Below are 16437 nucleotides of genomic sequence, written 5' to 3'. Positions count from 1 at the left end.
TATACCACCACCTTTAAAGCTCAGGGAGCAGCACAATAAAGGCAAAAAGAACGTAAAAGCTGGGACAATGGTAGCAAAGTATGATCTGGGCATAGATGGCATAGCAGTGCATGCACAAGGCCTGTACAAGGTGAAATCTTTCAAAAGCCAGTCATGGACTGGGGACGAAGCCAGGGGTCCAACCCTTCTCTGCGGAACTACTTACTGGATACTGAAGGGTTCTAGGGGACAGGGGTCATTATCTTCAGATGTGAACTCACTGGTGAGCCCACAGGCTTATACGCACTATCATTCAGACTAAAAAGTTAACTGAAGAGAAGAAAATGACATATAAAAATTATCTGCAACCTGTAGTACAATTTTATGGCTAATCCACCTCTGAAACTACAACATCCTGGCCTACAGGGTTAGGACAACTACAGAATCAAGCAATGCTACCGAACACATTAATCAAGTTTGCTGCTCATTTGTGACACTAAAACTCCCCTAATTAGACATGTGGTATTATTGCTTCTTATAAAGCCAAAGACAATATAAATAAGGCATTAAGACCAGACATAAATATAGCATACATTTAACAAGTTCAACCACTGACTTGTTACATTGAGTGTATGTGTGCTTGCATGGCAGCCAGTGGTCTAACTTATCAGTATAAAGTACTAATTAGATTTGAGACTTAAAACTAAGAAATTATTCATAGTCCATCCCTAGTAGTCCCAGAGAATGAGTGATGTGCAGAGAGTGAGCGTGTGGAGTCATCAGCAGTGCTGAGACACCAGGACTGATGCAAGGAGCTCGGCAACACCACTTGGAGGGAAGCTGACTTGTGCTAGATCCAGCCTTAATGAAGACTTTAAAAAACAACTTGACACATGTTTATACATTACAGAAGAAATGGTTTAAGTAATTGATCCAAGTACAAAATACATTTTATTTATTCAAATCATGTTGATTTTCAGTGTATTTTGAAGTACACGCAAAATATCAAAGCTGTATTTTAATTTCATCACATTCCACACTAAATTCTTTACTATTTACCAAAAATAACTTTTTATAAAGCTTACTATATTATCCAATATAGTACAGATTGCCAATCTCTATTTTTATGTGTTTCAAAAATTAGAAGAGCTTATAAGCATATCGTACAAAACTAAGTGGTATATTACACACCAAACATGAGTACAGATTCTGTACAGTGTATGTAACAGCATATACATACTACATGAGACTACACGCCTTGTTAAGTCATAGTTTAAGAAATCTTTCATGGAAAAAACTCTGCATTACACAACTTGCTGGCCTGAGTACCAGCTGTTCCCTTTTCAGGAATTTCGTTCAGAGGGCATTAGCTGTCCATTTAGCTTCATCAGCAGCTTTACCACAAGACCAGCCTACAACATAAAACACATGTTAACACTAAATACAAACACATGAAATGTTTAAAAGACATATAGTACTGGGCATTTTTATACCTATTTGAAAGGTAACTTTATCAGGAAGAAAGAGTGTCAAGAAATTGAGCATATCTGACACATCTGCAAACCCACAAACTCAGTTCTAGACCTGTGGATGTAAAACCTTTTCATTTAAGAAGTCCCTTTGTCTGGCCCCAGCTCCATGGGTTTGGAGAACCTTTCCAAAGTGAACCTGGTCCAGTTAAGTAGCTCACCCAGAGCTTCACTTGGCCTAGTTCAGGTCTCACCTTTGCCACATGGCCCATCTAAGGAGAGCCAGATCATCACATGACCAACGCAGGGTCATGTGTCAGAACAGCACATCTCCCATCAAACCCAAGTGCTCCGTAACGACAACTCCCTAGATGAGCCTCAGCACAGAAGACTCAAAAGAACAATGATAAACTTTATAAAAGAGTTCAAGGAATTTAAAGAAAACACCAATAAATACTTTATTGAATTCTAAGAGGATAACAATAAATGCTTGAGTGCTGTCCAAGAAAATACACACAACTGAATGAAATAAAAAAAATTCAGGATCTGAAAACTGACACCGGAATAAAGAGACAGAAACACTGATGAAAACACAAGCTCAAATGAAGATGTAATTGAAAAACTCAATATGCCAATTAGAAAACACAGGGAAAATCTGACAAGTAGAATCCGTCAAGCAGATGATAGACAGCTGGACTAGAACACAAAGGATCCAGACTAAATAAGCAAAGATGAAGAATCTTAAATGTGGGCACTGGCAAGAACTACAGCACAGCAGAGGGAGGGTCCTCGCGCACCCACAGCATAGAGCAGACCTTTAACAAGGCGACAGAAGAACACCTGCCCAGACTGAAGGTATGCCCACAGAGACACAAAAAGTACACAGAACACCTAATAGGCAGGACCAGCAAATAAACACCCCAAAGCTATCACAGATAAACACTGAGTACACATAACAACTAAAAATATTGAAAGATGTAAGAGAAAATACTGCACCCCCTAACAAGTCACATATATAGAAAAACCCATCAGAATAACAGCTGATTTCTCAATGGAAACTCTGAAAGCCATAAGAGCCTACAGCAATGCACTCCAAGTTGTAAAGACCACAATAGCAAAACTAGACTACCAACCAGCAAAACTGTCTGTTGAAGGAGAAAAACTTTCCATGATCCAAACAGCTTAGAAGATTCATATCCAGCAAAAAAAAAAAAAAAAAAAAAAAAAAAAAAAAAACCCAACCAACCAAACAAACAAAAAACTAAACAGAATAGTAGGCAGAATGCTTCAATCTAAAGAGGGGATAAGCATAGCCCAAAGACCCTGGGGGTGGGGGTGGGGGGAATAAAAGACAACTATGAACACAAACCAGGAAAAAAGATCAAAATGACTGCAATCTACACACACCTTTCAATAATACCTCTAAAGTGGCCTCAACTCACCAATCAAAAGAAACAGATGAGCTGAATGGATTAAGAAACAAAATCTATCTATATGTTGTTTGGAAGAAATACAATGTTAGAGTAAAAGAAAAGAAAAAAGTATTCCAAGCAAATGAGATAAAAAAAAAAAAAAAAAAGCAAGCAGGTGTTGCTATCCTAATATCCGAGAAAATAAACTTCAAACTAAAACTAACCAGAAGAGACAGAGAAGGAAGGGGGTCAACACAGGAGAGGGGGGAGGGGAGGGACAAATAACACCATGGTTGTTTGATAAAGTCTCAAGTAATCGTATTATTTTATATTTACCTAAAACTATATACAATGCTTATATTGTATGCGTGTGTGTGTGTGCGCGCACGCACACACAAACACACACCCCTTCCCATAGCAACCATAGACTAATGAGAAACCTCCTTCAAATGGTTTAACAGGAAGTCTGGGTGACTCTCAAAACCAACATCGACTATTGATGTAGCCCCTGGCTGTCTCTCTGGTTGAGGCTGAAGGAATGCCCTACTGATGAAGACACCACACACTCAGGACACAGGAGTTGGAGAATTTGAGTTGGATCTGACCAGAAAGCATCTTTCCTGTGGTCCAGCTTTCATAGTTTCAGAAAATACTATGCAAGCTGCCAAGGGAAGGAAGCAATTAAGCAGTCCTATGCAGGGGCAACTCCCATGAGCCATGACAATTACCAGCGTGGCAAGATATGCATAATGGAACAGTAAGTGGCATTTACATGTCAGTGGTAATCATCAACTGTCTAACAGGACTTAAAACCCACGAGTGAAATCAACTGGTGAAATCCTGGACTTTAGAGAAGACTCTAGCACCACTTTGCTAGACCAGCACGACACCTTACTACATTCTGCATCTTGTCCTTATACCACAGATGTGAAACTACCAACCCTCATCAAAGAAGCCTCTCTTCACAGCACACGGAGACATCCCAGAAAGCCACAACTGGACAGAATGCAGAGAGCAATGGGTCATGGGGAACCCAGTGCCAAAGGATATATCTACACCACGGCTCCTGAATCTATGGCTCAGGGAACACTGCAGCAGAGGCTGGGAAGACTATAAGAGCCAGAACACCAGATTCTTAAAACCCATAGTGAAATAGTCTCTCCTAGAAATAGCTGCAGAAGTAAGACCTGAACAATGGCAAGCATTATCAGTAGACATGCCACTATGGAGAAGAGAAATTTTAGAGGGCCCCACTCTTAGACCAACAACTACAGCAACCAATGACTGCTGAGAGAAGAATTAGCCTTTGCCAGGATTAGGCTTCTTTCCTGGTTGTTCAATGTAGGGCGGTTAACCCAGAAACCATAAACACACCAACAAAAATGGCCTTGGCAGGTTGTATTTATATATTTGTGTACATGTACATACATATACACATGCATGTAACAATAATAATCAAAGAAAAAGAGGCTATTAACTTGGCAGAGTAGTGGGAGGACCTGGAGGGAGGGTATCTGGGAGAGGCTGTAGGAGGGAAAGCGAAAAGGGAAAGTGATGTAATTTTATTTCAATGAAAAACATATTTAAAAAAGAAGAAACTGGGTACAGAGGAAGAATTTACTTAGGATTCTGAAGGTAGTTATGAAATGCCTCACAGAGTACAGTAAATGGTTTAGACAGTATACTGTTTAAGAAAAGGAAGAACTTTAAGAAGTGAGAGGGGGCTGGAGAGATGGCTCAGAGCTTAAGAGCATTGGCTGCTTTTCCAAAGGTCCTGAGTTCAATTCCCAGAAACCACATGGTGGCTCTTAGCCATCTATACTGAGATCTGGTGGCCTCTTCTGGTGGGCAGGCATACGTGCAGAAAGAACATTGTATATGTAATAAATAAATTTAAAAAAAGAAGTGAGAGGGAATAAGTAGTCTGAATTCAGGGAAATGGAAGAACGTAACTGCTTTAAAACAGAAATATATTAGTCTGCCAAGTTTCTGGCTCCTCAATTAGGAAGAGAATTCCATTTTTTCTTGGTCTTAAACATTAAATTTATTTAACACTAAAGGTTTCTGGGGGAAGTTAATACATTTAATAACTGAAAAATGTAAAACTATAGTTTATTATTATAAGTCCAAACTAATTATCAGTACTTGCCTGTTTTGTGTGTACTATAAAGCTCATTTTATTTTCCATGCTATGGATTTGAAAACAAGTACCAGCATCTCCCAGCTGCCACGTAAAACAACAATACTTAAGACTGATGAGTAAAGCCTGCAACAGAATTAGAAACTATTATGCTAAAATAGAGGTAAAAGTAACATTTAGTCAGTCATGGTGGTACATGCCTGTAAATCCTAGTACTGGGGAGGTGGAAGATGAAGATCAGAAATTCAGGGCTCTCCTTGGTTAACAGTTAGAGGTCTGCTATGTGAGACCCTGTCTCAAAATGCCTAACAAACACCCTGAATAAGAAATGTAACACTTATCTTCACTTAGTGTTTTTAATTATCATTAAATGTAATTGTTTTGAATATCATTCTTAAAAGTCTCTTTATAGCACCCACACTAACCTTAACATAGCCTGAAGGAGAACCCAGAAGGCAGCCTCAGGGACAATAATGAACAATAATAGTGTTTGTAGCAGACTAACAAATATTTTAAAAGATGCCCATTCTCAGTGACTTTGAGCATGGTAAGACAAGTTTGTACTTTATGCAGGTTAAAAGTAATTAGTGTATTCAAAACCTCTTTTTGAATATATACATGGTACTTTTTTTTTTTTTTTTTTTTTTTTTTGGTCTTTTGAGACTGGGTTTCTCTGTGTAGCCTTGGCTGTCCTGAACTCGCTTTGTAGACCAGGCTGGCCCCGAACTCACAATGGTCCGCCTGCCTCTGCCTCCCGAGTGCTGGGATTAAAGGCGTGCGCTACCACGCCCGGATATACATGGTACTTTTAAATTTGAAATTTATACAGTGGGATTAACAGGATGATAGCAGCAATTTCATCCCACTGAAATAAGTACACTGATGTGTTAATAATTATTGTAGAAATAAGAAAAAAACCATTAGAAATATATTCTCCATAAATTCAATAACACAGAACTAATGTTAGAGTAAACTCTCTTATGCTTTCCTAAAAATGCTATATCTAAGTAGGCATTTGATATATTTTTTTCTTATTTCTAAATGACATTTTTCTAAATTTCAATTTTGTTGACATGTAGGACTTGGATTTATGAAGTATGATATAATGTTTCACTCATCATATATACATCATACATACATTGATTAACATCACTAACATGTTAAACTTAGTGTTTTTCTCTGGTAAGTAGACTGAAATTCCCTTCTTCCATTTTGGGATATAATTAATTTTTAATTATTCCTTCTTAGTAATAACTTGCATGTTATTGCCTTAAACATACAAATATATGAAGAAGTATATACATATTCAAAAAAGTGCTTCTACTAGCCTTCAAAACAGATATACTTAGACATACCAGCTTCTTATGAATGGTAATTCTTAGGATGTTAATAAGCTAAAAATATGCCAAAAGATAACAGCTGAGGGTTTTGTTTTGAGCCAGGGTCTTACTATGTAGCTTTGCCTAGCCTGGAGTTCACTACGCAGACTAGAATAACCTCAAACAGGAGAGATCCACCTGCCTCTGCCTCCTGGGATTAAAGGCATGTGCCACCACACTTGGCAGTTTAGGGTATTTTTAAAGTGGGATTCTGTAAAGGAAACACAGTAAAGTTAATTTACACGAATGTATGTTATATGTAAAAGAATGACATTTGTTTAACCACCAGCTATTTACATTACTGTTGTAACATATAACTTTACAACATATGCTAATATAGCTTTTTAGTAAGGCATAGACTGGAACCAGTGAAAGTACAGTAATAACTTAAGATCCTTAATCACTTCAAAAAAAGGTTGGTTTTTTTTGTTTGTTTGTTTTTTTGAGACAGGGTCTCTATGTAGCCTTTGCTGTCCTGGACTTGTTTTGTAGACCAGGCTGGCCTCGAACTCACAGCAATCCGGCTGCCTCTGCCTCCTGAGTGCTGGGATTAAAGATGTGCACCACCATGCCCGGCTGCTCAAATTCTTTAAAAACTAAAATAAGATTTCTAATAAAAGTACAACTGACCCCATACATTGAAATAAAAACCTGCTGCTAGAGGATAACATGCAATGAGGAAGGAATTCTTAAAGACCCCAAACAATATGAAGAGCCAGGGTCCACATGGTCTTTTCCTGTGATCAGACTTCTCCAGAAGGAAAAGGCTGCCCTCAGTAGGAGGTAAAATCTACAATTGGCAAGAAACTCAGTAAGGAAACTACACCCAACCACAGTAGTCAGAGATGAGAAGGTTACTGGAAACAGCAAAGGAAAGCCACAGGTGAGGAAGACCGCACAGCTGCGAGCACACATGGGCAGCAGTGATGAAAAGGGTGTGTTGTGAAGTACGGTATGAGTATGCAAAGTCAGTTCTGCCTGGCTATAATCGTGCTATTTACTAAAACTGAAAACAGTGACAAATATAGTTCACCAACTGAAACCCTGAGTCACAACACAGTCGGTTGTATGTGAGTAGAACAGAGCAATCGCGGTGAACACTAGAAACTGCTGAGCTGTACTTTCTCATGGACTGCTTTCACTACTCCAAAGAGAAAGAAGACACAGAAAGTAGATAAGGACATAAAAAATATCTGCATTCTAGTTTTTCCAGAGAATCAATCTCTAAAGGACAACCTATTTGATGATTAAAAAAATACAATCATCTTAGAGCTTTCAAAGGAGCCATAAACTTATCAGTAGCTTAGAAGCAAAACATGTTTCCTCTCTGGCTCAATCACCTTTTTATATACCTGAGGATAACACTTCCACTTGTATTTTTATCTTTTCACTTATATTTAGAGATTTGTTTTATTTGTGTGTGTGTGTGTGTGTGTGTGTGTGTGTACAGTTTCCCACAGAGCCTAGGGCTTGGAGGTACAGGCAGTTGTGAACTAGTAGCATTCTGGAACCCCAGCTCTAGCTTCTGCAAGAGCAGCAAGTGCTCTTAACAGCTGAGCCACCTCTCTAGCCCTCTACTCAGAAACTGAATATCTAATTCTGAAAGAAGTATGTCAACTGATAACACTGCTATAATCCTTTTGCCTGTTTTCTCAATTATTCAGCTCTTGCATCAGAATATTATTCAAAATATAGGATGTTATGTTATATTGCTAATTCATCATTCCATCACTGGAATGCTTTATACAACAGTTTATTGTTATTCTAACTTGAAAGGCTACCAAAAGCCAAACACCACAGCTCAGAGAAACAGTGTCACATTCCCAGCATTAGCATCAAGTTCTACTAGGGGGGATGTAAATAGGCACATAATTAGCATGGGAAAGATATCTTGAAATGGTAAAAATTATTTCCCCTTCATTTCTCTCCTTTTTCTGTTTGTAAGTGCTTACTTGTGAATGCACAAGGAGCCCAGAAGTCATTGCTGAGCGACTTCCACAGTCCCTTTTCACCTTATCTTTTAAAACAGGGTCTACTCTCACTGAACCTGAAAGCTCTCTAATTAGACTGGATAGCCAATGAGCCCCAAGGACCCACTTACTTTCACCCACTTGGCCCTGGGGTTACAGATTTTAACAGAATTAAGCAATGACACAAAAGCAAGAAGCTGTAAGCCATGTCAAGAAATTAAACCCCCTGTCAAGTATGAACATCTGTGTTATTCTGCCCTATGTTTGTACTTACTCTCTAGATCTTCCCACAGGGAGGCGGCATAATAAAACACTGTGGCCTATGAGGCTGACCGCAAGTTCACATGGACCATTAGTTATAACTAAGTTACTTTAAGAAGAGACTGCAGAGCTGGAGAGATGGCTCAGTGGTTAAGAGCACTCGTTGCTCTTCCAAAGGACCCAGGTTCTATACCCAGCATCCCCATGGCAGCTCATATCACAATGGTCTGTAACCCTAGGTTGGCAGATCCAGCACTCCCTGCTGACCTCCTTGAGCAACAGGCATGCATGAGGTGCACAGACTTACACACAAGTAAAACACCTCTATGTATACACATACTATGAAACTTAAAAGAAGATACTCCGTAATAAGACACAAAATGAGAAGAATATAATTTATAAAATCAATAAACCAAAATGTCCTTTGCAAACATGATCTAACCATGTCAAATCTTAAGTGAGGCAAGATTTTTACCAGATTACTATCATAAATTAGAAAGATGTCCACCCTGCCTAGATGTGTTGAATATGTTAAAGACAACTGTCAAGCTTACCTTTTATAGTTTAATCACTTTGATTAGAATAAGGCACAACATAGTATAAAGACTTTCTGAACCGGACCTGGAGAGACGCCTCATCAGTTAAGAGCACTAACATTTCTTACAGAGGAGCTGAGTTTGATTCCTAGCATTCACACTGGGCAGCTCACAGCTGCTTGTAACTCCAGCTCCAGAGCCATCAGACACCTGTAGCCTCGGAGGGTAACGGCACTCACAGCCATGCTGCACAACATATCATTATGCTTACAGACGTAAATAAAAATAAAAAGTAAATATAAGAACAAAAACAATAATAACAAAAATCTGCCTCTAGAAACACTTACTCTGATAAATTGTCATATTCCCTTCCACACTAAATCTTGTTCTCCTAACGGCTTCTTATAACTAATCTTAATTTTCAAAATAAAGCCCTTTTGTCACACATTGACTTTTCTTAAGTCTGGAGTCCTCCCACCCCACCTCCTGCTAAACAGGGTCTTACTATGGATTCTAGGACGGGTTAGCCTCGGAGCCATGACCTTTCTACCTTAACCCTACAGTGCTAGGATTATAGATATGTGCCATCGTTTTTGGGTAAGTATTGCTTTCCCTCTGTGTAAGAAAAATGAAAGCTGGCAGCAGTTTCTAACTCAGAAGAGGGCCCTCACCAGAACTTGGCCATGCCGGTATCACAATCTCTGGTTTTTAGAACTATCAGAAACAAGTGCCTGCTATTGTGAGTCACCTAGTCTATGGCAGTTTGTTGTACCAACCTGAGCTAAGACAGATACATAATAAAAAGTCTCTCTTAATTTGACTTTGCAATGATCTGGCTCCTATCTCTAAAATCATCAATGGATTTTTTTTTTAAATATTTTATTTAATTTTTTTAAATTTATGTTCGTTCGTGTGGGAGTGTCAGATCTTGGAGTTACAGACAGTTGTGAGCTGCCATGTGGGTGCTGGGAATTGAACCCGGGTCCTTTGGAAGAGCAGGCAGTGCTCTTAACTACTGAGCCATCTCTCCAGCCCCATCAATGGATTTTTTAAAAAAACAAATATATAAGGCAGATGTGGTGGCGCATGCCTTCAATCCCAGTACTTGGGAGGCTGAAGCAGTCAACTCTCTGTGAGTTAAATGCTGGCCTAGTATGCATAGTTAAGCTCCAGGACAGCCAGAGCTACACAGTGAGAACCTGTCTCAAAAACCAAAAACAAAATTTGCATTTAGAAATATATATGCAATCTGTAGTTATGTAGATAGCTTATACCAACATTATATAAAGGTTAACACCCTTATCACAAAAATATAACACAAATACATGATTCTACCCAAAATACTCTTTATTCTATTGTATGGACAAAAAGCATTACAAATGCAGAAATAGATTCCACTGAATGTATATGCTGTATATACATGCCATTTCTACAGTCTTCATGAAGGATGGCATTGCTACTCTAGATAATGCAATATGACTACTTAAAAACAGCGTCAGAGGTACCTTAGTTTCCAGGTTGAGGAGATGAAGTCCTTTTATATTCACTGCCACATATACAGGGATGACTTTATGATTGCTTGGGCTTGCCTTTGTAAATATCTGTCCTGTGAAAAAGGCTGCTCCATATGTAGGAATTTCCCAGCAGTTCTGTAGAAACATGCGCTGCAGGTGATGCATTTCCTTACTGACACCCTCACTCATACTAAGATTCTGAAAACAAAAGTAGAGTAAAAACAGATGTGTTCTTTTATAATGAAAATAGGTGAACTAGCAATTTCTAAAATCAATGTCTCCAAATAAAAATGAAATTATGGTATATTATCCCAAGTGTACTTTTTTCTCTTGTGGCCTTTATACTAAAAAAAACAAAAACAAAAACAAACAAACAAACAAAAAACCCAACAACAACAACAACAAAACAACAAGCTGAGAGCCACAAATGTTGCCTATTCTAATAGAATTTAAGTGCTTTCTGGGCAAGAACAATACATTATTTCAGTTTTAACTGGCCTTATCACAGTATTCAGCATGTAGAAAGTACTAAATAAAAGATTCTATTTCTAGAAATAAATACATCTTGCTATTTTCAGTGCTTACTAGGTATTATGAACTAGAAAATTCATTTTAATTCTGGGATTGAGAATGCAATGTTTAAGACATGATGACATTAACACAAACAGCCTACAGTGTTTCCCACTTCTGTGGAGCAGCTCACCTTGTACTCATGGAGGATTCGGTTTACCCAGTGAGGCGCCTTACTCTTCAGTTTAGTGATAGGTACGATGGACTTCAGATTTTCTTCACTGGAAGTACACATACCAACATGCTTAAGTAGGTCATCTTTAGTAACTAAACTACAGTAGTCCTTTGTCACAAATGGCATTAAGTAATGGAAATTTTAATCTGAACATGATGTTTTAAAACAAAGCGCCCCACAATCTTAGTATTACCAGTTTAGGGAATGTTTCCTTCAATAAGCAGAAATATTTTCAAAAATTGAAACATCACACAGTAAAAACAAAAAAACAAAACAAAACACTTTAGATGTGCTAAAATCTGTGATTTCTTTCAAGGATTAAATATAAAAATCTTTTTATACTGAGATTCTTCAATATCTGACTCACAAATTTTTTTATTAAGTCAAAGTTTTAGCAAACTTATTTAAACACAAAAAGTAAAGAAACATAAAGAAAAACCATAAAGGTAAATTATAGCAAGTACAACAAATATAAGTAAAACTTAAAAATGCTTTACTAGCCAAAAAACAAGTTATGCTTTATAGTAGGTATTTTCTTTTATTCAATGTTTTGTATTATTTAATTCTAAACCCATGTGTAAATAGTCTTGTCTGTTTTGAGACAGGGTCTTACTATGCAGCTCAGACCAGTCAGATTCATGATCCTTTTTCTGGTCTTACTCTCTTTGATTATGAGTAGATGCCACTGTGCTTGCTAGCGATGCATAAATACTTGGCAGTAATATTAAAACTGTGTTGGTTAAAGGGAATCTTGAGCATATCATAAACCATGCACCATAGCAAATACTTACTTTAAGAAACCTTGTTTATGTTTCTTACTCTCATAATTCCCATAAACTATTTGCAACAGCAGACTTGCCAGTGTTATCAGTTTGGCATCAGGAGCTGTATAAAAGCCCTTCAGTAAATTGTATCTGGCTTCATCAAAGAGAATAAGAATAGCTAGTGGGTCTTCAATCTTAAAAGGAAAAAAATATAATTTGGTTATTATGCTACAATTTACTTTAAAAACTATAAAACCTTTTCTTATCCAACACAGTAAACATACACAATAAACATAACATACACTGTTACTACTCTAGAGCAAGGGTTAGCAAGCTTGGTTTCTAATGATCATACAATAATATTTTAAATCATATAATTTATGAGCCGCAAAATTTTTATTGTAAATACTTTTATATAGATATGGAAATGTGAATTCCATACCTTTTCACAATATGAAATATTGTTTTTAAACTATATTTAAAACTCTTCAGCCTGTAGGCTGCATGAGAATAGGCAGCAGGCAGGGTGTGGCCATAGGTAGTATGTAATTTGCTAATCTATAAATATGATCACAGTTTATGCTGTTTATAGTACAAGCTTATCTAAGTCTTTAAATTCATAAAACATTTTCCCATTATTTATGCTTCATAAAATATAGTAGTGAACCTCCAAGAGAAAATATGTCAACTCCTAGAAGGACAAATGAAGTTGAAATAAGCTTTTTCTAAGGCAAACACTTTTTAACTTTACACTTTCAAACATATTAAAGGAAGAGTATAATTTTTTTTTACATTTAAACAACTTATCTAATAAGATTAATAAATATTGACAATGCTAGTCTATATATTTCTACTCAGAAATAATTAACAATTATATTCTCTGAGTATTTGTAAATATAAGTCACAACACCAAGTCTTTATGGTAGAATTATTCTGATAAACAAAAACCCCATTTTCTTAGGTTATAATACTCTACTTATATAAACAGAGTTCTCTGTAGAAGAATGATGACAGCAAGGTCATTCAAATGTAAAAGACACTAATAGGAGCCAAATACAAAGTATGAACATTGAATAGATCCTGTAGGTGAGAAGTTACAAAGAATTTCTGAAACAACTGGGGGGAAAATGTAAATTTGGACATCAGATATTATTATGGAAACTTAATTTCCAGGTAAGAGGCCTTTATGGCATGTATATATTCACTGTATTTTCTTGTTCCCTCATTCACTCAACATTTAAGTTGTTTCCAACTTTAAATTGAGTAATATGCACTGAACAATGACATTGTCTGAGTTCCTGTTTTCAATTTTTTCAGGTATATACCAACAAGTAAAATTACTTCTCCTATGGAAAATTGATACACACCCACTCAGTCTATGTGTGTACGTTCGTGAGTGTGGACATGAGTGTGAGGTCAGAGAGCAACTTGAAGTGTTGGCCTTTGTCTTCTCCCTTGTTTGAGATATGGTCTCTAGTTGTGGTCAGTGCATACATCAGGCTAGCTGGCCTGTGAACACGCAGGCATTATGTGTCTTTGTCTCTCATCCTGTCACAGGAGGGCTGGGACTGCAGCTATGCACTACTGTGCCTGTCTTTTTCATGGGGTCTTAAACTGAACAGCTTTCCTATGTAGTTAGAATGTTTTATATTCTTGTATAAGTGTACACAGCTATCTCAGTGTCACCTATAGAAGCTACTCTTTCTTTATTAGATAGATTTAGCACCCTTGTCAATAAATTAAAGACAGATGTATTGGTTTGTTTCTGGACTTCTATTTCTAATCTTTTGGTCTATATATGTTCATATTTATGCTTATACTATCATGTTTTCATTACTACAGCTGTGCAATATGGTTTGAAGTCGTGAAATATGAACACTCCCACTTTATCCTTTCTTCATGACTGTGTTCTTTGAATATACGTATTTCCATTTACATCACCCAAACTGTAGATCCCTCTGCTACAGTCGTCAGTTCAACATTGAATATCTTTGCTGTTGAACATGGGATGGGCATTTTTCCAAAGTAGTTTTTTAGGTCTTACTAACTTGTCAGCATTGTTTTATATTTTCTTTAAATTTTTCATCATATTTGTTTATTATGCATGTATTTGAAAATCAGAGGACCGTATTTAAGAGTCAAGTCTCTCTGTATACTGTATAGGTTCTGGATATTGAACTCAAGATATCAGGCTTGGCAGCAAGCACCTACACTCACTGTGCCATCTTGCCAGCATGCATTTTCAATGTATAAATCTTTAACTTATGTTAAATTTATTTCTGGATAATTCATTCTTTTAGACATTTAGTAATTAATCTCTTATTTTCTTCTTCTTATTTGTGTGTGTGTATGTGTGTGTGCCTGCCAATGGAGGCCAGAGTTCAACCTCAGGTGTCATTCCTCAGGAAGTGTCTACCTTGTGTTTTGAGACAGGGCCTTTCAGTAGGCCCTGGGGCTTCCTGGATAGACTAGGCTAGCTGGCCAGTCAGTCCTAGGGATGCACATGTTTCTCCTCCCCAGAGTTGGGATTATAAGCATGTTCTACCATGCCTAGCTTGCTGTGTGAGCACTAGGGACTGAACTCAGATGCAAGCTCAACCTACAGAGCTACCTTCTCAGACCCTCTGGGTATTTTTAATTTTTGTTGGCATAGAGAACATAAGTAATTTATGTGTGTTGAGTTTGTACCCTATAACTTTTCCAAAGTAATTTACTAACTAGTTTGAGTGGTTTTCCCATGGATTTTTAAAAAAGAATTTCCTATATATAAGATCATATCACTCACAGTTTCTTTTGCCTTTCTAAGGTAGAAGTCTGGTTTTTTTCTTGTCTAACTGCTCTGTGTAGTTCCCCAGCACTCCTAATTTGCAGTGTTAAAAGTGGGTATCCTACTTTGTTCCTGGTCTTAGGAGGGATGCTCCAGATTCACAAAAGGGTGCTGCTGAACTTTCTCAAATGTATTTTCTGCATCAACTGAGATAACCATTCTAACCACCAACTAATGCAATTCTAACACATGTTCAGTAATCAAGAGTTTATAGTGTTTGTTGTATTTCATAAAATTTTTTTTAATCCAATTCACAGTATATTTATCTGAGCGGGTCAAAATTACCTTTGGTTTATAATATAAAGTTAATATAACAGACTAAAAATGTTTAGCAAGTTAATTTCTGTATAAACCATCTCTCTTTAGTATGGCTTACTCATTTCTTTTTTCAAAAGGAAAAATGTATTTGTTTAGGTAATGGAAGTAAAAGGAAAAACATAGGAATCAGAAATTTATATGTAGACCAACTGCAGTTCACACCTATGACATGATATAGATTCAACTGGAAAAGAAAGTAAATACTCCTAGTATAAGAACAGCAGAATTCCTAGCTCTACCACCTACAATGGGATACTACAGATTCTGTGCATTCAATAACTAAATAAGACTTCTAAGCAAACCTTTTTCTCAACTTCTAAAGGAAGTCCCACATCTCTTCTTAGAAAAAGCTGTGGTGTTTCTCTTTGTGGATCCAAATTAGTCAATTCAGCAAGTATTTCAGGCCAGTCACGAACTTGTTGCAAGGGTTTATGATAAGGCTTGAACTGAAGGCCTGAAAAAGAGCTTTATTTTTATAAATGATACTGTAAAAACAAATCCATTATATCAATGCATAGAAAAATTACATTAAATTATATGCACCCAAGTATTAAATAGACTGTTTATAGAGCTAAATTTAAATCAACATTTAACAATTATTATTACCCAAGTTGTGGATAAGTGCTTGTTTTTAAGAACATATTTAAAAGACTATTTCTTGGGAACCAGGTATCATGGCACAGACTATACCTGCAGCACTTGGGAGGTGAACATAGGAAGGCTGCAAGTTCATGATTATCCTCAGACAAATAGCAAGTGTGAGGCCAACTTGAGTTACATAAAATCCTTTCTCAAAAAACAAAACAAAAATAAAGAACTGAGAGATGGCTCAGTGGTTAAGAGCACTGGATGCTCTCCCAGAGGACCCAGGTTCAATTCCCAGCAAACACATGGTAGCTCAAAACCATCTATAATTTCAGTTCTAGGGGATTCAACAAACTCTCAGACCTCTGCAGGGACCAGGCACATGTATTGTGCACAAAAATACATGCAGGCAGAATACACCTAACATAATAAAATAATTTTTTTTAATACAAAATCTTTCTTGGACTTGGGATATGAATCAGCAGTATAGCACATGCTTGTTAGTACCTTGTTGGAGACATAGGGCTAGAAAAAAAAT

At 37.0% G+C, this 16437-nt stretch overlaps 1 protein-coding gene across 2 annotated transcripts in view; it reads right to left on the bottom strand.

Moving 5' to 3' along the window:
- Nucleotides 1-911: 911 nt before the first annotated feature.
- Nucleotides 912-16437, bottom strand: part of KRIT1 (KRIT1 ankyrin repeat containing) — a 31504-nt gene continuing 15978 nt past the window's right edge. For both annotated transcript variants that reach the window (XM_084786066.1, XM_084786067.1), the window contains exons 12-17: nucleotides 15617-15768; nucleotides 12197-12363; nucleotides 11364-11451; nucleotides 10652-10858; nucleotides 5010-5126; nucleotides 912-1391 (exon numbers count right to left, since the gene is read on the bottom strand). In XM_084786066.1, coding sequence (XP_084642192.1) covers nucleotides 1323-1391; nucleotides 5010-5126; nucleotides 10652-10858; nucleotides 11364-11451; nucleotides 12197-12363; nucleotides 15617-15768 — 800 coding nt within the window. In that variant the 3' untranslated portion in view covers nucleotides 912-1322. The remainder of the gene's footprint in view (nucleotides 1392-5009; nucleotides 5127-10651; nucleotides 10859-11363; nucleotides 11452-12196; nucleotides 12364-15616; nucleotides 15769-16437) is intronic.

The sequence above is a fragment of the Acomys minous genome (genome assembly GCF_964271855.1).
Source record: "Acomys minous genome assembly, chromosome: 6".
Taxonomy (NCBI): Eukaryota; Metazoa; Chordata; class Mammalia; order Rodentia; family Muridae; genus Acomys; species Acomys minous.
The sequence above is the reverse complement of the archived record's forward strand: the minus strand, read 5'-3'. Positions and strand labels throughout refer to the sequence as shown.